The sequence below is a fragment of the Gobius niger genome, assembly GCF_951799975.1.
Source record: "Gobius niger genome assembly, chromosome: 6".
In the NCBI taxonomy this organism is placed as follows: Eukaryota; Metazoa; Chordata; class Actinopteri; order Gobiiformes; family Gobiidae; genus Gobius; species Gobius niger.
Genome location: NC_136857.1, coordinates 14,848,514 through 14,871,825, shown reverse-complemented (window position 1 = coordinate 14,871,825; position 23,312 = coordinate 14,848,514). Strand labels below are relative to the sequence as shown.

At 41.1% G+C, this 23,312-nt stretch overlaps 2 protein-coding genes across 4 annotated transcripts in view; both read left to right on the top strand.

Moving 5' to 3' along the window:
• Positions 1-13,924, top strand: atf7a (activating transcription factor 7a). 2 transcript variants are annotated; one of them, XM_079558531.1, is made up of 11 exons: positions 1-96; positions 4,877-4,973; positions 5,178-5,290; positions 5,763-5,885; positions 6,104-6,252; positions 8,619-8,712; positions 8,798-8,917; positions 10,383-10,532; positions 10,625-10,813; positions 11,779-11,884; positions 11,962-13,924. In XM_079558531.1, exons 1-11 carry the CDS (start codon positions 49-51, stop codon positions 12,201-12,203), a joined length of 1,431 nt encoding a protein of 476 aa, XP_079414657.1. In that variant the 5' UTR covers positions 1-48; the 3' UTR covers positions 12,204-13,924. The 2 variants fall into 2 exon arrangements, with proteins under 2 accessions (XP_079414657.1, XP_079414656.1); XM_079558530.1 differs by having other exon boundaries at positions 11,959-13,924.
• A 1,495-nt stretch (positions 13,925-15,419) lies between these two features.
• Positions 15,420-23,312, top strand: part of dip2ba (disco-interacting protein 2 homolog Ba) — a 53,375-nt gene continuing 45,482 nt past the window's right edge. For both annotated transcript variants that reach the window (XM_079558529.1, XM_079558528.1), the window contains exon 1: positions 15,420-15,661. In XM_079558529.1, the coding sequence (XP_079414655.1) occupies positions 15,577-15,661 (85 nt within the window). In that variant the 5' untranslated portion in view covers positions 15,420-15,576. The remainder of the gene's footprint in view (positions 15,662-23,312) is intronic.

The following is a 23,312-nucleotide window of genomic DNA, read 5'->3' as shown; positions in this document are numbered from 1 at the left end:
TTTTCCTCTTCTGCTCTCCCGCAGTTACATTGCAAGCTCTTTGCGAAAATGGGGGACGACCGACCTTTTGTGTGCACCGCTCCGGGCTGTGGACAGGTAAGCCTCCTTTCATCTCTGCCATTGTTACTGCTACGGAGTTTATGGCCTGGAAGTGAGAGGATACACTTGAAATAAATACACGACAAAAGAAAAGGTGCTTATGAATACAATACGCTGGTTATTTTTTACAGCCTCAAACAAGTGCTGCAACAGATACTTTTAACTGACCTGGAAATGTAGCTCATTGATTACACTTGAATTAATTTCCCCCATGTTCACAGGTAAGACTGTTATGGTTTACACTATATACATGATTGTAGAATGAATAATGAGTACGATGCAGCCATGTGTTTCTGTTGAGACCTTTGTTTTGCACAGATGTTCCATAATATTCTTTTGAAGAACTTTTTGTTTGGAGTTGGATAACTCAGGATAACTAGTTTCTGTGGTTTCATGTTATTAAAACAAATCAGCTGAGATTCTGCCATTGTATTGTCTGGCACGTTTCTATGGGTAGGAAATTAGACTATATTGATTTATGGACCACTATACTCCCCACTCCCCCGTTGTTGGAAAACTCTCTAAATGCATTATGCCTATTTTTGATTAATTCACTGAACTAATTGTAATGAATTAACTGGAGCTGAACAATACGTACAAGTCTTGACTATTGCTGTCGGATTTGAGGTTTATGCTTCCGAATCAAATTCCTGTTCAGTCTTTGCGCATTTTAAACATGTCCTGGAGCATTTGAGAGAAGACCAAAATATGAACTGCTAAACTAATACAAGAATCGCATGCATCGTAGAACATGTTTATAGAGGGAAAAACTAACGTTTGCATTTTATATTGGTGTAGGCTCAGGTTGAGACAGATTTTTATAGGGGATTTTATAATCAGTTTCAATTTTGATCCAAAAAATGTAAATTGCAGTTCTATTGTGTGGTTAATCTCGCTGCCCCACTGTTAAAACACTGTGTGTGAACCAAAACACGCCCCCCACCAGCGGCGTGTTGTGGCTGACGCTTTATGCAACAGCTCCACTCTCGCTCAGTGACTGTCTCCGGAGACGCGTCTGTCTCCTGGAGCCTGAGTCACTGCGCTCCATGTGACGAGTCAGAGCCAGGGATTGTTTGAACCTGCCGTGGGCCTGCAGCGCTCTGACTCAGCCCACAGCTGTAGAGAGCACAACACATGCCAGCAACATGCACCAGACTGAAATCAGACCACATTATTGTTACATCAGACGTGATAAAGGCTCCACAGGAAGGGCCCGTCTGCTGTGTTAGGGTTAGTGTCACGAGACGAAGCTGGACGACCTGCCCGAGTTTAAACAGAGAAGTGTTTATGTGGTTTAGACATTTGTGATTCACTGACTTTCTACTGATCACATCCCGGCTCCTGCATCTCATTCTCTCACTTAAACCGCCGCATGATCTTGAAATAAATCACCGGAGAACAAGCCACTTACGGTAAATCACCATCTGGCAGAGTAGTAGATCTGTTTTGTGAGGATTTATTCTTTCTTGAGCTCGTCAATCGACACCAACAAACTACTGTAACTTTTTCAACATCTTAGTGTCTCGACCGCAGTGTTAGCGAGATTGTTAGCTTTTTGTCTTGGTGTTGTCTCCCATTCTTCTGCTGTGGCTGCCGCTGTTTTTATTAGACATGTCTTGGAGCAATAACATTTGAGAAAAGTCTGAGATGCAAACTGTCAAAACAATACAAGAAACATATATTTCAGAACATGCCGGTAGATGTTTTGCAGGATTTATACTCTATTAGATCAAAGTAGGGACAGAATATTAAGTGATCTGTACAGAACATCTACTTTCTTTCCTTTTTCCTGACGAAATCCTCTGTATGTTGTTTGTGACATTTTTGCACATGTTGTTGACAGTGAGAGCAGTGAGAGCTTTTCAGGACCAAGTGACAGTTGATAGCAGACAAACTCCCCGTCAGTGGCAATGTTTGAGTGTCGAGTGTTGTATAAACATGTCCGGGATCATAGTGTGGTGAGACTCTGGCAGCTGTGTGATATTCCCCTTCACTCGGCCAGCAACAGGACTGTCCCATGCCGAGATGTCCAGGATTCACGGTGGGACAGGATAATCCCTGCTGCCCGTACGCCGTGCGCAGGGATTAGCTGGAGATAGTTTCCTCCAAGGCTGCAGGAGGTATCGGAATCGTAACTTGAATGGTTGCAATGATCAAATCACAAAACTTCACTTATTTAAGCTATATAAAGTCCTCTGCAATAACAATAAAAATAAATCCTGTCTTCCTTTGATCTTATAATGTTTAAAACTAATCTTGTTGTTCAGACTTCAACAAACGGAAGTTCTGAGATGCATTTTATTCTTGTATTGTAAGGCTGCAATTGCCAAATAATAATGACAAAATATCCATATTGTTATAAACCTCAAATTCAATATGCTGTGAAATCACTGAGGTCTTTCTATCAGCGAGGTTTGGCTACACACAAAAATGCTGTTTCAAAATATGCATTTGAAGTTCATTTTAGGTCATTATTTTCCTTTTGCTCCATTTTAGCCTTGTTTTTTCTTAAACCTTAATATGACACAATTTAATGAACAAATAAGCTGCTTACAATTGTTCTAAATTAACTGTAGCACTGTCGTAAATAGTGTCATAGGTTTAGCAGTTCATGTCCGTTTTCTCAAAGGTTAATGCTCTTCGATGTGTTCAAAATCTTGATGTGAACAAAACTAAAATCGCATTCAGAATTTTAAAACTTTTCCCAAATCGCTCAGCCCAGACTCCTGTGCACAAACTTTGAAGAAGAAAAGGCACAGATGTGACATGCAGTTGTATTGGTGATGCTGCCTGTCGCTGCTATAAATACTCGCCCCGACACTTGACTGTTTCCACTGCGCTCTCTCACGACAGAACGCACAACAGCAACGCAGGCACCCCCAAAATAGTCTGCAGGAATGGTGAATAGGCTGCTGCCACTGCCAGCATGTTCCTCCTACCACTTTGACTCATTCAACTCTGCACTTCTCCAAAGAAATAATGGATTTTAATCAGGGAGATGATTAATTATCAGTAATCATCACTCAGTGTGGTATAAAGTCAAAAACAGAAAGTAAATGCTGTTAGTTATATTAAAGTGTCTTTTTGTTGATACTGTATTTTTGTTAATTTATCGGCAAAATTGTTATTTCTGAGCACATTTAAGCATTGTACATGAGTATTAATATTTGAGAGAAAACAGAAATGTGAGTTTCTAAACCTGCCGGGTTTTATGATGTTTGTAGAGGTTTAACTACAGCAGACTATGGTGGCCCCCACTGTCTAAAAATAAAACACACTTTTGGATAGTGATTCTTTTTGCTTCTTGTATTGCCAGGAAATTAACTGAAATAAAAGCAGTAAAAAATGTTGCAATTTCAATTCGTTTGCAAATAAATCTTGCTGCTCTTGCAGAAATATCCTCTGTCGTAATATTTATCAAATCTATCAGGACTACGTAGCATGAGGAGGTTTTCCTTTCGTCACCCCTGTCAGTGGTCACACTGTTATGCCTGATACATTATTTACAAAGGAGTATTCATCACCATTACCGCAAAGTTTCTCTGTCCTGATTTACCTCCAGGCCTCCTTTGACATTCATTTCAAACATTGCACATTCGGTAATACAAAGAGACCTTGTAAAGTTCTTCTGTGATATTACCTTACCTACACCATCAACTTCGTGGTTGTCAAACTGTCTCCAATAATTTCATTCCTTGTTTTTGTTTCTACATGTGCTGCTGAGCAGTGTCAAGCCCTCAGTAGTAATTATGATGTATGCGTAGTAATTTGAGGTGGTGCCCTCGGGCTGTGATCTGTCTACAGACTCTACACAAAGCCTTTAAGACAAGAGAACTGTACACCACCGCTCTCTGTCACATAATGGACAGGAAAGACTGCTTACATATCATGGAGATTATCAGTGGTAGTTGCAAGAGGATATATGGGTTATGACATCGCTTTGTCACTAGCTCTGACAATTTGCTGAATGTCTCTCCACTCTCTTACCCTCCACCTTTTCACCCTGTTCTGTCTTATCCGGTAACGGCTGAAAAATAATAGTAGTTCGTAGGGCTGGGACGATCCAGTTTTGTCACGATCCGATACGTATCACGATACTCAAAGGCCGATCCGAAGTAATTATAAGTAATATGTTTACCATAAAATGTGTAAAACATTCATAAAACAGTCATGTGTCCAAAGTTTATCAACCAAGTCAGTGCTGAGACTGGAAGGTGCATTAACACAAAAAGTTCAAAGTGCTGTGTAAATGTTACTGGATAACAATGGAGTGAATAAAAAATACCTCCAAACACTAGTATTGAAAGTATTGCGATACTTGATTAAGTATCGGTCCTTGGTATTGTAGCACAAAGTATTACGATCCAAGTCCAATTGTGATATTTTATCCCAGCAGTAGAAATTTGTGTGAAAAATGGGTTAATGTAAGTGAGGCCTAAACTAATGCTGTAGGAGAGAAGTGAATCATTTCAAACAAAGCTACAAACAACAGCTGCTAGTTACAAGCAAGACATGGCTTGTGTTAAGTGGGGGCAATTGGAGTGCTGAAAATTCAGACAAAGTCTTCAGAGAAGAACCACGGCTCCGTATCGACAGGCTATGAATTATACTCTTATATAAAGTAAATATAATGGATTTCTCAAACACGTATGAATGAGGCAACACACAGTTCCAGTTTTGTTTTTCGTGTGGAGCAACAAAACAAAACAAAAAAAAATCAGCCATGCGGAAAAAAACAATGCCTCTTTAATATGTTTTTCTATTGATTTTGTTTCAGAGATTCACAAATGAGGACCATTTGGCTGTGCACAAACACAAACACGAGATGACACTAAAGTTTGGACCGGCCCGTACCGACTCTGTCATCATTGCAGGTTTGTTACTCCCCATCTTTCCTTCCCTCGTCCGGGTGCGTATTTTTACAGACGGCATGTCATTGGCCTTACCACAATCCTCAGAAAAGCAGAAGACGCACACATGAGCTTCTATATTCGATGAGAAGTGTGATGAAAGTGTAAAAACGTATACTTTGAACAGTTGTCGCCATCATCATCTGACTCGTCTTTCCCATTTGCCAGACCAGACGCCTACGCCCACCCGCTTCCTAAAGAACTGTGAGGAGGTCGGGCTGTTCAATGAGCTGGCCACTTCCTTCGAGCAGGATGAAGATGAGAAGAAAGCCAAGAACTCTGTAAGTTCGGTTGATGTTGTCCACAATATTCAGGGCTGTGTCTTGTTGTTTGTTGTAAATCAACCTGAGTAAACAGATTGGTGTCGCTTTACATCAGCAGTCTGTTTGTACTGGGGCGGAGCTATGCCACGACAAACCTTCTAAAAAAATAAGCAGACATAACAGTATATATATACAGTATATGCCCACACATGTACTGGTTGCAAAAATCAGTTTATGCATTGTTGTAGTCATTTCGCGTGTAAAAGTTATAATGCCCACTTCCCTTTTTAACTTGACAATGCTTCATATTGTGCAAACCTTGCCCTATGAAATATTATACACTTACTTCAGTTCAATTCAAGTTTATTTGTATAGCACATTTAAAACAACTATAGTCAACCAAAGTGCTTCACAACAATGTCACATAGAAATAAAATACAAAAATATTATTATTTCTTCTAACTCTGGTATGTTGGACATGACTTTGCAGACGGCGTCAGATGTAAAGGTGAAGAAAGAGCTGCCTGTGGAGGTGGACTCATCACCGTCCTGCAGCCCTCGGTCCATCTCTCCAAAGCCAGACAATCAGAGAGAGTCGCGAGCTAAACCTAAGGTAAGTTTATACCTTTTTTGCTAGTTTTAGTTTAGTTTCAAATAGTGTAACACTAGTATAACACTGTCATTGCTCAAGGCTTTTTAGTCATTGCATCAACACTTAAAAGTTTCCAAGCACAACCTTAAATAGATGCTTTAACTTGAAGATGTTACTCAACCATTAATTCACATTACAAGGGTATTAACAATAATTTGTGACCTCTGATTTCTCACAAGGACATACCTCCCAGGAGTTCAGCGCCCACCCCGACCATTGTGCGTCCTGGTTCTCTACCTCTGCACCTAGGTTTTGACGCCCTGCACCCCACCATGCCCTCCCCCACCTCCGTCATCACACAGGCACCGCCTTCGAATCGAACTCTTGGGTAAGCAGAGCCGGATATTCCTACACGCAGGCTGTGCATCGGACCTGTAAATGGAAAAAACACACACACAAAAAGTGTGAGTGTCTGTAGATTAGCCTTGGATACAGAAAGGTCACATAGCAATATTTGGCTTAAGGTAGGGCATTAACGACTACTGATTTTTGACTTATTTGTCAAGATAGTTGACGTCAAGTCGACACTCACATCAAGTACATTAAGTCCACGTCCAAATCCGTCATGTAATAATGTAGGCTCACATGTATAGCAGGTTTCGCAGCTTATTTTCTAGATTAATTTACAATATAGTGACTTATTTACATTTCCTAGGTTTTAACTTATTTTTTAAGGAGTGTGTCCAGTGATTAAAATATTTAATCGCGATTTATTGCATGAATGTCATGAACTCATGATTAATCGCAAATTAAGCGCACATTTTAATTTATGCGGGGGTGCGGGCAAGTCGGGTTAGAAAGCACATTTATTTTATTTTTTCCTTAATGAACATAAAGTTCATTCTTATCCATAAATGCCGCTCAGTGTAGGCGATGTTTTGTTGAATGTCCAGTTTTATTGGGTAAACGTATCATTAGCATGTTTTGTTTTCTCGAGTTTAGAGAGAAGAGCCTTTCTGCTCCAAATAAGAGCACAACAACAGCATTGCCCAGGCACATACTGTACGTGACAGGCACATGTGATGAAAATAATGCAGTAGCAAGAAGAAAGACAGAGCTAACCAAACGAGGCGACAGCTTCGTTCTCGCTTTAACCTGAATAGTGCGTCAGGTAAAGGCTGCTCAAACTTTTGTTTTATTTGACAAAAAAAGTTGTCCATGACGTGGTAAAAGTAAAGCTTCGGGAAGGTGTCTCCCCCTTCTCCTGATGAGTCCATAAGCGATTTCAAAGCTGTCATCAATGGAGCAGAAGGAAAACAAACCAATGTGCTATTTCTCCTGTAAACTCTCACGTCGTCGTCCACGACGCGCTCACCCTTAAAATGTAAATTTGTACACAAACGATTGACAAATTATTTGAACATGATGAGGGGCCAGGTTCACGGAGGTGCAGCAGAGCGGCTCATACATTGGGCTCATACGCGGCTTTGTAGGTCGGAATATTGAGACAAATTAATTGCGTGATAAAAAAATTGACGCTGTTAAAATTGATTTTCGTTAAAGAGGGGGTATTATGCTTTTTTCAATCACACAGCACCAGTCTATATCACACTACAATGATGACGAAACCTTCTGTTGGTCTGTAAATGCAGTAAATTAGAATAACTGCCTTGTATAAAATTGCTCTCTCAAAATGGCTGTAGTGAATGTCTTGAAATAGGCCTCTGTCTCTTTAAGAACCTCTGACCCTGTCCGACATGCCCCCTCCACACGCTGTCTGTGGCATCAGTGGGGAGGGGGTTCTGCTGAGGAGCAGTGATTGGTTACTCGGCTGGTGACGAAAGGTCGGAGGCGTCTCCAGGAGGTGGGGGCGTTCCTAGGAGGACTCAGGCAAACCTATCCCTAAAATGGCTGCCATCAGAGTTTTTACAGATTACTCAAAAATATGTGAATGTGCCAAGGCAACACTTCAGGCATGTTTTTAATGAGGGAATGACATAATAACATGATGTAAAGCTTGAAAAAGTCGATTTTGCATAATACCCCCCCCTTTAATAACGCGATATTTTGGACAGCACTATTGTTACCTGCACCTCCAGAAACATTGCGTAGATTAGCATCCTCTCTTCTCTACCCTTCTCCATTTGTCTCGCTCTCCTCCTTGGCCTCCTCTGTATGCTTTGTACTGTGGGATCATCTTCCTTGTAAAGTAAATCCAATGACTGATGTAAACAAGCTGTCGGTGAGAGAGAAAAGTTTAAATCCGTGTGCGTGATGGGCCTCGGTGACGGTGGAGATTGTCTCGACTGCATGTAATTTCTGTTTATTTGTTTTATTTGGAACAAAAAATGTCACATAATTTTCTCGCCAATTTTATTTTCACTATGTCTGTGAACAAGCCGAAGTTTGTGCGTGTGTGTGTGTGTGGGGTTGGTGTGGAGTTTGGAGTAAATTAATAATGCAATGTAAAGCATCAGTGATAAGCTATGGGCTAAATTATTCTAACCGAATTGTTTAAGCTCTGTTTTCTCAGCTTAGCTTTGTGTGACAGTTTGTGTGTTTTAAACCATGGATGAAATGAATGTTGTCCGTGTCCAGCTCTGGATCATGGCAGCACTGTTTAACGTTGGCCAGCAGCTTCTTATCGAATTCTCAGGACCGTTGGTTTGAAATGAAAAATGAAATAAATATGACTAGTGAAAAAAAAGAATACTGTGATGTATTAATAAAACAATTACATGTTTTTCTATGTAGGTCTCCCACCAGCCACTACCCCATGATGATGTTGCCCACTGGCCAAGCTGTGCCCGTACTGCCTGGACCTGTGCCTATTCCCTCTGTTATTAATGTAAGACATTCACATAATGAATTTCAGTTCAGCTGCTCAAAGATGTATAGTTGTCATAAGGCTTTTGTTGTCTTCTGCCTCTTAGCTTGCGCGGCCCATGTGTATGGTGCCCAACATTCCTGGGATTCCTGGGCCTCCTCTAGGGGGCAGCAGCAGTGGCTCAAACTCCCCCTCTGGCTACAGCATCCACTCTGAGGCAAAGATGGTCAGTCACAGATTAGTCCTATATTTTTTATCTCTTTATCTTTTTCTTTTGTCTCCCATGTCTCCCTCCAGCCTTCGGCTCACATTTTCACTTATCATATGACTTTGTATTGCAGTAACTTACTGTTTATTTAACCCTTAACACAGTGACAACACATTCATACTTAATCTCTGATACAGTGCTGTAAGCAGCACTGAGGGACTGCTTCAGCATTTCTGATAAAACCTGGAAGCAAAGCCAGCCTCATTGTGTTACCACAGTCTACTTCATGTGTTTCTGCTGTGCACAGCTTGCATAAGCTGTAAAGTTTACTTTGTACAAAAGGGATTGATTACATTCATATTAGGCTTTAACTTTTGCTCTAGGTTTACGATCACTGAAACAATCTGGGGTCTCATTTTTAAAAGCCTGGGTAGATTCTTTGCTTGGCGAGAGCACACACCCATCTGGATTTATAAAACCAATGAAATCAATGAAATATGTAAATCAAAACATCCTTCAACGTCCTGTCCACTTCCTGCTCACTTCCTGCTCACTTCCTGCTCAAATTAGGAAGTGTGAATATTCCTTTCATGGTATTTTCTGTATAGGATTTAAAATGACAGAAATTGAATCAAACATTTCCTCATCTGTCTCTCTGCGTGTGTCGCTTTTCCCCCTCGACTTCAGCCTTTGCGTGGAGTGTACGCTGCGGTCAGAGCTGCCGTGGAGATAAGCAAAGTTCCAAAGCCAAGTAGGAGTTTTAAAAATCCCACATATGACGCAGACAGGTTACTACGTAAGGCGTAAGCAAGATACTGTATAAATAAGGACCCTTGTTATTGTGGGAATAACTTCACTTCAGCTAGTGTCCTTTTTCTTAGTGGAAAAGTCTGGTGGGCTGTGGGGTGGCCGATATATCATTTACACGATAATATCCAAACTGTTGTTTGGATGACATGCAAAATTGGAATAACAAGAATTTCATAAATTGTAAAATCAACCTCCAAACAGAGCTGATGCAAGATAAAAAAGACAATAAATAATGCACACTGTAAACTTTTAAAGAATTCTATTTAGCAAATTTAACACAGCCGGTGTTCATTTGACTGTATTATCTTTTTCTACACAAATCACAAAGTTTCTGCAACAACAGGATAGGCTACGTAGCGCTCCTGATTGAATTACAACCACAAGGTCTTACCTGGTCTACTGTATGTCGCTCCTTCTACAGTAAATGTTCCCATCACAGGTTGAAGCAATAATCCAAGACCTCCTTTGCAAGATTGCTCACGTCTTTGAACAAACGCCAAAATCTTGTCTGAATATCGATATTGAGATAAAGAAAAAAAAAATGGAGATATTCATATTTTGTCAATATCAAACACCTCTACTGTGTTGTGAAACCAAAACTGTCTGTCTTCTGTTTCTTGTGGTGCACATAACTGTTTGCCAGTATTTACTTTTTTTTCTTCTGTTTTTTTAGCGTCTGAAGGCTGCACTGTCCCAGCAGAGCCCTTCAGGACACAGTTTTGGGGTGATGGCCATGGGCAGCAGTCCTATGGTGCCTCAGAGGGCAGAGCAGAGCCAGCTGCTGGTCCAGCATCCAGACGCTCCCTCCCCAGCACAACCACAGGTACTCTCCCAAACTGTGACTCAACCCTTTTATTCCCTCCCCCGCACTCACTTCAAGCCCCTTTCTCTCTGTGCCCTGCTCTGTTTCCTCAGGTGTCTCCCGCTCAGCCCACTGGGGGGCGGCGGCGGCGGACAGCTGACGATGACCCAGACGAGCGAAGGCAGCGCTTCCTTGAGAGAAACCGCGCAGCAGCATCGCGCTGCAGACAGAAACGCAAACTGTGGGTCAACTCTCTGGAGAAGAAAGCAGAGGAGCTCTGCTCTTTGAACGTGTCTCTGTCGGTGAGTGGGCAGAATGTTTGTCTGTACAAGGAGCCATCAGCTCTGAAGTCTTACCGAAGTAGTTTTCAAACTAACTCAGAAAATCATGGGCGTAAGTTTGCTTGGGGACCATAGGGACATGTCCTCAACAATATTTCAGGATGGCCAAGTTGTCCCCCCCAGCCTCATGTAGAGATCTGCTCATTGTTTTAATTTTCACAAAGACTTTACACAGATGTGGGTCCATTAAGCTTGCAGAGTGGATGGTCAGCATCACAACACTTTTGTTTTGTGTTGATTGGTCATATTTACGGAGATCTTCTCAATTTTGAATTACAATTGTGCTTAAAACTGCGTTTATGGAGCTTATAAACGCCGCATTTACATGTTTGGGGGAAACACATGTCAGTAGTTTACAGTAATTAGGTCAGATGGTGTTGTGTTCGCTAACATGCACTGTCCCTACCAAATAAACCAATAAACAAACAAAGATGTTTTACTCAAAAACGATCCGAAATACGTTGTTGGCCTCTCCTTTCATAACTTAGTTTTATTTACAAGTCAAGTGCGAGAGAAGAGCGACATGCCTTGGTCTCTGAGCACAGCACGAAGGGCCGCACGGAGAGATTATGAGAGACTGACTTTTGGTTACAAAAGAAATAAATACATATATTAATAGGTTTAAGTATGCAAAGAAATTTGCCATAGCATAGTTTATTTTCTCATAATTAAAAAGATTATTATTATTATTATTATTTTTAGTAAGAAAATGAGGTATACAAATTGGTATAGAAGTTCTGTATTTGAGCTACACATTAACCAAATCAAGCCAATTACATGTTTTCCGCACATTTTGTCATAATTGTGAAAGTATTGCAGACTCGGAGGCTGTGTGGGAATACAAGGTGAATTTTTTTAAATGTCTGGACTGGAAAAGAGCAACATGCATGGGTATTATTTGCTTAATTCTTCCTTTTCTTTTCCAGAATGAAGTGTCCCTGCTGAGGAATGAAGTGGCTCATTTAAAGCAGTTGTTGCTCGCCCACAAGGACTGCCCTGTGACCACACTTCAAAAGAAAGCGGCCTATTTAGGTACTTGTTTTATTCCATTACCTCTTTATGTGCATTTATTGTATATTTTCAGTTTGTATTTTTCTTGGTTGTAGCAGCTGAGGAGAGCCTGAAGGACAGCTCTGAGCAGACGGGATCTCCTGCTCCGGTGATCCAGCACAGCTCCCACAGCTCCCACAGCTCCCACAGCTCCAGCTCAGGAGCCCACAACGGCCTGAGCTCCAGAGCGGCGGCTGAGGCAATGGCCATGTCAGTGTTAGCAGGAATGGGGCAGCAGCAGCGTGACAGTGCAGCCTCTCACATTATAATGGCTGCGCAGTCCCAGTCTGCTGCCAGATGATGAGCACTGTTTCTACTCACGGGACACGGAGAGCAGAGGACTGCTATGAAACCTCTTCAAAACCGGTCCCTGACCCCTACTCTCTCTATCCCATGTGGGCTCGGTCCACTGTGGCCCGCTCAGCAGCAGCCTTCTGGTAACGGACTGACACTTTAAGAGAGCGCCTGTTGACTCTGCCATAGACTACAGGGGCTGGACTCCAACCTTTAATTTTGTCCCCTTCACCCTTTGTCTTCAACCTCTATTGAAACGATTCTTCGCTGAACTACATTGTTCTGAGTATACTGCCATTACTACGTTATATGTGTGGACTAATAACATTTATGATCAAATAACACCAAGCAATCAATTAATGGGGCTTTCCTATGTGCCTTTGTTTAGAGATGATGATGTCCAGATAGATTTCTCAATAAGAATTAAAACTATTACCCCACATCTGTTCAACACAATCCACCGCATGTGCACATAGCAGTTTTCTGACTAAACACCTTAGAATAGGCTTATGGCATGTAACCTCTCGTATGTTGGTTATCAATGATGAAAAAGGTGCAGCTATGCTAGGCACATCCTTACATAGAAACTTTACACACTTCTTTAAATTTGTGTTTTTGTTTGTTTAAATTTTAGCTGTTTTCCTGAACTTTCTTGGCTTCAAAATGGTTAATTTAAGATGTTTTCAAAAATCTTTTCCCATATTGGCCAAGACCCAATTTGACGTTTATTACATTTTAAAGGATGATGTTGTAAATTCTGGCCATTTGTGTTAAACCCCACGTTGGTCTGCACTTACCAAAGCCATACACCCGAGTCCTCCAGAGACTGCCTTGTGCATATAAGAAAGCAGGGAGTGCAAACGTGACTGTTTAAGTTGTGATTCAGAGGTTAGAGTGATGGCACAATGTCAAATCGCACTGCCTTAAAAGTCCATTTGTGCCTGGGGTAATCTGTTTTACTACGGCTGTTGAGCCTTAAAATACAAGCTACACAACACTTCTGTCATCTGGTGGAGAAACCCAGAAAGACGCCCTGCTTGCAACCAATTTTACATTCTTCCTGTTATTAAAAAAATTGGTTTTACGGTTTTATTCCCATCAGCTGTTGCTTGTTTGTCTGGTAAATTGTGTAAATGTGATAAACATCTGTCCATAAAAAGGGCATGTCATGATGCACTAATGAAATATGTTTGCTTGGTCTATCCTTTATACATGTCTGTCTGTATTTACCTCTGTATCTTGTATGTGATCTCTATACACGAATGGGAATTTGCTTATTAACTTTATAAAGTAACCTTCAAACTGTAGTGAGCCCAATGTTTTTGTTGTACGTATTTGGAAGTTGGCGCTATATTTGGCCTGCTGTCCCGTAAAGAGGATATAAAATGAACATTTGAGACATATTAAATGTAAGTGTCTCTGGCACCTTCTTATCTTGTTTGACACTGAGTTTTCAGTTTGCTACACAGCCCTTGTGAATGGTTAATTTGTTTTCTCTAAGGAACACTTTTTGGTGTATTTTCTAACATCTAACAGTGATGCTTTTAGACTGTCCCTGTCTAACTTATTTTAATTGGCCAGTCCTTACATTTTGGCATATTTGAACTAGAATATTATGAAAAGAGAAAAGTGCAGCTCTGTGTAGCGTGTTTTTTCACACTCCCTGATGGACTGACGACTTAAATGTCCTTGTACATATCTGTACTATATGAATATATTTACTTTTGATGCATGTCCAAGTGGATTAATATGAACATTTACAGTGCTGCAGTTTTAAACAAACTACATAATAAAACGTTATATTTGTGTTTCTTCTGTGTGCCGACTGATTCATGGGTAATGTTGCATAAGATAAGACTTTATTGATCTCACAGTGGAGAAATTCTGTTGTCAGCTTTCAAGAAACACTCGGGGGTGCAAAAATAAGCAGGAAATGTGCAATCCAGTTATAGTATATAGTAACTGGAGGTATGTTATATACGATGAATAGACGGCTTTAATCGGCAAAAGTATATATACATATAAATAAAACAAAAGAAAAAATAAAATAAAAAATACTAATATCAAAGTCAACACTGGCGGTGCAGGTTTACTGTCATAGTGCAGGGGACGCTGATGCAGAGGTTTTTGCCCATGATTTATTTTACAGTCGGGTGGTACAGTCTGACAGTGCTGGGGATGAAGGACCTGTGGTAGCGCTCCTTGCACTGAGGGTCTGTCACTGAAGGAGCTGCTCAGCTCCTCTACAGTCCCGTGCAGTGGGTGGAAGGTGTTGTCCATGATAGAGGTGAGCTTGGCTACCCTCCTGTCCCTCACCTCCTCCACAGAGTCCAGGGGGCAGCCCAGGACATTGCCGGGGCTCCTGGCCAGTTTAACAGTTTATCAACTCTGTCTTCAAGTGCATATGACACATTAGACATAATTTTAGCTAAAACAGAGTTAGTAACTAAAGCTAATAAAGCTAATAGCTAAACAGTTCACCTCGCTTTTAAACTGTTGCTTTGCAACCATCTAGTCAATGGGAACGGAGGCTATGGAAATTTACCTTTATCTATGTTACTTCCTGTCAATAGCTTAAAAGTTAAATAAAAATAACTTTTCTGCCCAACATTTCTTCATCAATTGCTTCTTCACTAAAAATAAAATTATAGTTATTGCTAAACAGATGTTATCCATCTAAATAAGTCATATTTTTTAAAAGCATTAAAACCTGTCATAAGCACTTTAATGGAAAGGTTTTCATTAAGTTATCTTATTATTGAATTAAACTTTTTTTTTAATTTCTTTTAAGATGGTAGCCTATGTTAAATGGAAGAAAGTACAACTAATAACAAACTCAAATGAGCTATCTACTTGTATACATAATACTGCATAATAGTAATAGTAATAAAAACAATAATAATAGCTAAGAGTAAAGTTTCCACATAAAAATGTAAACCTTTATTTCAAACAAGTAAACCTTTAATTATGACTGCAAAATGGATCATAGAAAGCCAGTTAGCCGTTGTATTGTTTCCATAATACGCTACATATTTGCTTGCTATATCCAGGGGATGGAACCATCTTGTCAAAGTTTCTAATTTACGTTTATATGAGTTTACATTGTTGAGCTGAGGTGTGTTTCCGCTCCATCGCCGACAGGGGGAGCTGCAGTCGAGCTGTTGCTGGAGAGGTGAGTGCAGTCACGTGACCACACCGTCGGCTCTGTGAGTTTTCCCATTATGGCGGAGGGGCCAGCCGTGCGGATGGACTGTCTCTCCCACTCTGATGCCTGTTTTGTGTCTTGAGGGAGGGCGTTTTTATTTTTTGTTTTCACACATAATTCATCAACAGCCCCGCGTCTTCTGACCCGGACGGGAGTCGCGTCTATCGGCTCAGCCATGGCGGACCGCGGCGTGGATTTGTCCGCCCTGCCAAAAGAGGTTAAGGACCAATTGGCGGAGTTGGACCTGGAGCTATCTGAAGGTAAGGGAAGGGAGGGAGATGCTTGAGCTAGCTGAGTTGTCTGGGCTCACCGGCTCGTACTAAATCAATACTTTTAATTTCTCTGACTTCCCATTGTGCACATGAACTAGAGCACACGCCACAATGAGAGACACTAGCTTATTCTCTGCTAACACAGGATGTGGTACAGGAGTTAGCAGTGCATGCAGCATTGCACAGGCTCACATCCTTGTCTTTGTTTTTCCTCTAGCTTGTGTATCGGCTTTTGTTCCTTTAAATGCCGGTTTATTCTCACGTTTCGGTGCTAGATGCCTTCACTTGACTAAGAAATCACGTCTAAACCCTTGCTTCACTGCATTGTGTTGTGTGACAGACTCAATGGCCATAGGGGGGCATGGTCTTGGTACCAAGGCTTGACCCTTCTCCTGTCATCCCGACCATGCTATGTTTGAATTTGTTTCATGTTTTGGTCTTGGCTCAGACTTGGATCATGACTTTTACACGCCTTCTAAGGTTAATGTGGAGAATTGGTTTGTTCATTGTTGCTTAAGTGACTCGTTTGTGACTAATTGAGAGATGGAATAGGACTCACCATCTGTTATGCTGTTATACGAAGGTGTAGGCGATATGAATGACTGTTGGTAACATTGTAAAACACACTGTTTGGTCTCAGTGATAACAGAATGAGTGCAAAATAAACCTACCATTACTGTAATTATAGATCTACATTCTGCCTGCTTGTTAAGTCAACTTTACAAGCCAAAATCTCACATGTCTTTTGCTGAAAATGGGTTCCTTTTGGGTGTTGAATGTAAATGTTATTCCAGCCTTGGCATGAGAGTGGATTGAAATAGAAGCACCAGTGTTAAAGCCACATTGGAAAGCCGGGGACTTGACAGATGCAAAACCAAAGCAATTCAAACCGTCTCTGACATTTGCAAAGTGGGCAAGTTGTTTGCATGACACATATTGGCAGATTACATTGTGGGCTCAAATAACAGAGGTGTGTACGGACCTTTTTATTACAGCTTATCCAGCCGTTTGGCCCATACGTCCATTCAAGGTCTCCTGGTTCACATCAGGTGCAGTCCCTTTTTTTACAAATGTGACTGATGTGTCTATTTGCTGTGCTCACAAATGTTGGTTATGCCCTGAACCGGAGCCCACCCCCTTCAGAGACGGCAGCTGCTCAGCCTCGTCCCTGTGTCCATTCAGCGCCGCATCACTGGCAGCTCACGACACCTGGGCCACATTCCTCACGCCGACGAGACAAATCCAATCACTCTGAGCCCCCACTGCTCATAATCTGCCGCATGTGTCATTCAAAAGAATGACCGTGATGCGCCGAAAAGGCTAATGGTCAATTCATATCACTGGTTAGAAAGAAGGACTCGACAGCCTTCCTACACAGTCCAAAAACACTGGATCAATATCTCTCTCTCCGATTTTGACGTCTTGCTGAATCTTGACCCGAATGCTTTGAAAACGGTGAAAATGCTCTGATGGCATGTTGTGGTTTCATTTAAATCTTCGAGTGGCCCGACCCCACATACTCGTCCTGATGACCATGAACTATGACCTCTAAAAAGTACAGTGTTAGACTACTGTGAATGAAACCACTGAGAACAGATTGTTGTGATCATATATTTACCATAGTGTATTGATCGTATTAGAAATCAGTTCCGTAATACTGAATATATTAAAAGGAAATGGGAATTTGAAGCCAATATTAATCTGACAGAGGAGGAATGGGACAGTATAAATCCCATTCCTTCCTTAAGGTGGAGAGAGCATGGTTGGAAAAACGTAGTGTAAATGTAGTGAGATTTTTCAGGACTCCAGCTCAGACAAAATATCGTGATACAAGCTGTTGGAGACAGTGTGGTGAGGCAGTGGCAAATCACGTTCACATTTTTTGGGGTTGCCCTTTGATAAGAAACTATTGGACAGAGCTTAAAAACTGTTTGGAAAAAGTGCTTAAGACAAATCTTCCTTTTACTTTTGAAACTTTTTATTTGGGTAAAATTGAGTCAAATCAAAAAAATGAGAACTTTAAAATGTTAAATATTATGTTATTAGCAGGAAAAAAGGGTGTTACAAGAAAATGGATAAAAACAGATGTGCCAAGAAAAGAAATGATGTGATGCATGATATTTACGTAATGGAGAAGTTGACATACGCTTTGCATTTGGAAACAGAAACGTTTGATAGAATATGGAAAGGATGGTTGGGGTTTATTAAACCATTAAGATCAGACTTTATTTGAGAGATGGTTCACGGTTTGTGCACCTGTGTAACGCTACCAATTTTTGTTAAGTTTTATTTTTATTTGTTTATGGGTTTGTGTTTTGTTTATTGTTCTGTATATATATAGATATATATACATATAAAAAAAAGGGGGCGAGACCAATTTTGATATTTGTTAGGACATTGATGGTGGACTAAATGTTTTAAGTTAAAGGACGCCTTTGTAAATGTGAAATTAGTATATTGTGTTTTGAACGCTCATAGTGCTGTCATTGATTTGTATAATGTCTGTCAAAAATAATAAAAAATAGAAATTAAAAAATAAATAAAAAATAAATAAAAACATAAATAAATCAGTTCCGTGCATATGATAACTTCAAAATGGTTAAAGGTTCAAAACTGGTCCTAAAGCAGTTATTAGACGTTATTATAAAATTTTACGATACATGACATATTACTTATCATAATGACTTTTTTTCATTTTTATTTTTTTTATTCATTCATTCACCACAGACACAGTCACAGTAGACATTGAATAAAACAAAACAAAAATAACAAAACAATGCAAAAAGCACGTAACATTTCACAGAACGATAACCCCAGACTAAAGACAAGACAAAGATAAGACAAACAGAGACGAGACATACAAGATATACAAGACATGCAAGTCCCTTATCATAAATACTTACTGTATCGCAATATATATATGGGATCGGCCCCTGAGTATCGTGATACGTATTGGACCAAAAGTGCCAGTCCCAGCCCTAGCATTTATTATTACTTCATTACTAGCCTGGTGTCTATGCCAAGAGGCTTCGTCGCAGTGCACGTTTAGGGCTATGTGCCTGCCTTGGTGCAGTGGGTTCAAAATAACCTTCTAAACAAAAAATAAAATACAAACATTGTCCCAGTAAGTCATGAGGAGAGAGATCCCTGTATTTTACTGAATTCCTCTGCTGCTTTAAGTTCATAGAATATCTTTTGCTTGAGCTTTGCAGCTGTATGTTTATTAGTTTGGGCTAAAGTTTGCTGTTCATGCATCTGTAGCCCATCTATTTTATCTATTGATAAGACAAATGTAATGTCACTGTTATTTATTATTGGTAAAAAAGTGTTTAAATAATGCACTATACGATCACGAAGCCCGCAATGGGTGGAGTCCAGGAGTGGGGCTCATTCACAAAAGTGAGTTGCCCACGCCCATTTGGAGTGATGCGGTTCAAGGAGTGTGTGTGTGTGATGATGCGGGTGGCTGAGTTTTGAGCCAGTTGGAGTTTATGGAGAGTTTTTCGAGGGAGACAAAACAGGAGAGAGTTGCGATAGTCGATAGAGACTGTGGACAAGGACGGCAGTGGAGTGAGGAGTAATAGAAGGACGGAGACGGTGGATGTTTTTGAGGTGAAAGTGGAGTGGCTGAGGAGCTGATGTTGATATGTGAAGTAAAGGAGAGGGTGCTGTCTGAAAATGTAACCAAGGGGAGGAGATAAATTGAAAACAGCATGGGGCCAAGGACAGAACAACGAGGAACACCTGAAGTGATGAGGGAGGGATGTGAGGTGAAAGACTTGAACTGGGGGAACTGGTCTGATTGGTAGGAGTGGAACCAGGAGAGGGGAGGGCTTGTGATGTCGATGGAGGAAAGTCTGTCCAGGAGGATGGAGTGTGAGATGGTGTCGAAGGCTGCTCTGAGATCAAGCAGAAGGAGGATGGATAGTGAGCCTGAGTCAGCAGAGAGGAGGAGGTTGTTGGGGATTTTAAGAAGGGCAGTTTCAGTGTTATACCTTCTTTGCTTCTGTCCCGAAGGCCTGAAGTCGGTAACAACCCGCTCCTCAAAACCAGTGGAGATGCTTGTTGTTGCGTTGCTTGGATGAGAACAGAGCCCTGCCAAATGGCCTCTCAAACGCAGTCGAGTAGTGCGAGCCCGCGGTGACCATGGGGACACAATGAGGAGCTTTGAGCCGGTCTGGGCCACTGCAGCCATTTAGGCCATTCATTTGAACCAGCGCTTTGTGTTCTTGTGCCTCTGAAGGAAACGAGGGAGGGGTTTTTGGGTTTGACGGGCCCGACTGGCGGATGGTGACGTGTGGAGTTTTCAGGGCAGAAGAGCAGCTCACCCCTGTCCCTTTTAGCTAGGATGGGGGCTAAAAGGTCATGTCCACGGTGCTACTCTAACGAGTCTTTAGTGCAGACGTCCCGGGAATTTATACACAATCCTGATGGGCCTAAGAGCTTAGACTTAAACTTCAGTCTTTATCCACAGTGTTACTGGACATTACAGAAATGCGTTTACCCCATTGATAAATGTATAGGACTTTTCAAGAGGCTGTTCAAATATCAGTGTAAGTACTTGACGTGTGAGATGTTTTTATTGTAAAGCCAATTCTTTCAAAGCAGGCACTTAGGTCAGTCCTTGTGTAATTTGCTGTGTTTGTGTCCTGTCCATTCCACACAATACACAGTCATTTAGCGATAAAAGCAAGACTGATGCACACACAGGGCATTATTCTCACACATATTTACCCAGAAAGACCAAAAGGCCGAGCAACGTTATTTACTCACTGTCAGTGGTCGTATGGTTCATCATTACTCATCATTACTTGCGATACAGTAAGTAATTATGATAAGTAATATGTTTTCCTTAAAATGGATAAGAAGTCATGTGTCCAAAGTTTATAAACCAAATGCCATTTTATTGAAGTGCTGTGTAACTGCAAAAAAATGCCTCCAAATACAAGTATTGAAAGCATTGATAGTATTGCGATACTTGATGAACTTGATAAACTTGATACTTGGTACTTGTTATACAGTACTGTGATCCGATCTGATATTATGTTTCAACCCTTTTACTTAGGCTGTATTCACAAAAAAGGGTAAAAGAGTTGCACAGTTTCGATGCTACCAATTTCTTTTAATAATTCTTGCACCACTAAAGTCAGGCACATTGAGTTGCCTTGTGAATGAAATGTGCAGTATAAATAAAGTTGCCTTGCCTAGAGTGACATTTCATGCGTCAGATCAGCCCTTCATCAGACATGAAGCAAGAGATGAAACACCTGTATTTGTACTGCCCCTAGTGGGGTCACACTCCTGCAGTTTTTGGTCCCCTTTTAGTGAACCCTGATGTGCCAGTGCTTCATAACCAAACTTAACAGGAGAACAGAATCTTCAAACCAACAAGTGTGAAAGCACCTATTATAGAAGGATAGATCAAAGCACCCTTTCCTCAAACTCAGGCTAATAATAACCCATAGTATAGTAATTTTAATGTACTTTATCATGGTTGAATGGTTTAGAAGCATTCATGGGATTTGTACAGAAACGTCTACAGACTGGGGCAGGGTAAAGTTAAAAGGTATTTTAGTACTGCACAAAAAGGGAAAGAAATTAAGACATTAAGTTTTATGTTTGGTGTGTCCCGTACAGCTCTGAAGAAAGTTACTTCGTCGTCTCAGCTCAAAGTGGTGGTAAATGATATTTGCTTTTGCTTAAAGGGACTATACAGAGTTTAAAAATGTTAAAATTCTGTATTTTCCTCCCCCTACATGTTCCAGCCATGTCCTAATGTGTAGCTCAGACCTGTTCACCACAACTGCCTCTCAAATCCTGCACTGTCACTCAAAAAGGTGTTAATTCGGTCCAAAGTGCCGTCATGCTTAAATAGAAGGTGCAGTTACACATATAACCTGAGGTGGCAGTAGTGAGTATAAAATAGCGAACTTGCATCTAGCCCCTTTAAAGCTACTCCTGTTTTGCTGGTCCGGCTCCGATGCATTACCAATAAGCGCCACCATATACGCCACCATGTACGCCACCATGTACGCCACCATGTACGCCACACTAGCAGACTGTAGAAGAAGACCGGCGCTGCACCTGCACCTCCCTCACCCGTTTATTATAATAGATCCATGCCCTCACCCCCACATGTCCCCCCTCCGCACCATGTACACACAAACACGTGAACTAGAGATCGCAAATGTTTGAAGCAGAAGACGCAGCAACAGTTAGCGGCTAACAGTTTAGCATTATGACAGAAGTTTACAAAAGGATGGTGAACTGAACATCTGACAGACCTGCTCTGATGCAGCTGAAATCCTGATGAAATGGCTGTTTGTTTATTAATCCAATATCTACAGGAGCTGTCAGGTCTTTTACCTCCTTTTTTTTTCCTCACAAAGCAGCGCAACACTGAAGGAGAGGCTGAGGTGTTCAAGGGTTGTGGGAAAAAAGTACTGCACTGTAAACTTAGTTCGAAATGGAATTATTATGTTATAAAAGTGTCAGACTTTCATAAAAGTTGCAGTTTAGCAAATAAATGTCAATTTCAAAATATTTACTTTGCACATATCTTATTTATGTGGATGAAGATTGATGAGATTTCCGTCGCTCATTGAATGCAATCAGAGCAGCGTGTGGTCTTAACAGTGTGGAGGGGAGTGAGGGGCATGTGCGATGCAGAGCAGGGTTCACTACGCCACCTACTGATGAAAACATTTCAAAAAGACATCGCTTAAGGCAGCTGTGAAGAAATTGCTGGGTTACAGTTGACATCACAGCATTCTAAAGGCCTATAATATTATATAGAGGAAAAAATATTTTGTTTTTGAGGAAATGTTTGGTCTTGTACAGAGAGATCATGGACTCCATCCATCCATCCATCCATCCATCCATCCATCCTTCCATCCATCCAATAGGAACTGCCCAAATCACATTGCACCAGCCCCTTATGGCTCCTCCTGCAGGTGGTGGGTCCACAGAAGGAGATCATGGACTCATTGACTTTTATTTTTAGGTACGACATGTGAAAGTGTAATGCTGTTAATAGGAAAAACTGGCACCTGCCCCCCGCTGGGTCCGGTGACATTATCACATTCTCGAACCTGCAACCCAGCAAGAGCCGATATTTATGAACATTCTTCTTCTTGGCAATGATTAATAATGTTGCAAAAGCACTGAAACAGTTTTGTTCTAGTGCCGGGTAATCCAGGTATTGTTAGGTAAACCAAGTACAGTTGAAGTACTAGTAGTTAAAATAGAAAATGGAAACGTACCATGCCCTAATAATACAGAGACCATTCCTATTATTTTTGTAATAAACATTTTGTTGACATTGGATACCGCCGTCCGCCCTAAAACATTACATGCCATGATATATTGTGCTGCCCTGCTCATGACCTCTGTTCTGTTTGTTCACATACTCAGGTAAAATGGGCTCAGGAAACCTCCCATCCCTCTGGCATCTCTGTGCTGCACCTCATGCGAGCTCGCCAGAGACTATTCTAGACGGAGCAAAACAGGGAAAGCTTTATGAAACACATTTCCTTTGTCCATGCATTATTTATGAGTGGGATAGGAAGCTGATGTTTTGGTGTATAGTTTTGAGGAAGGAGATATTTGTAACATGTGATGGCGGCGGCTGCTTGCTCAA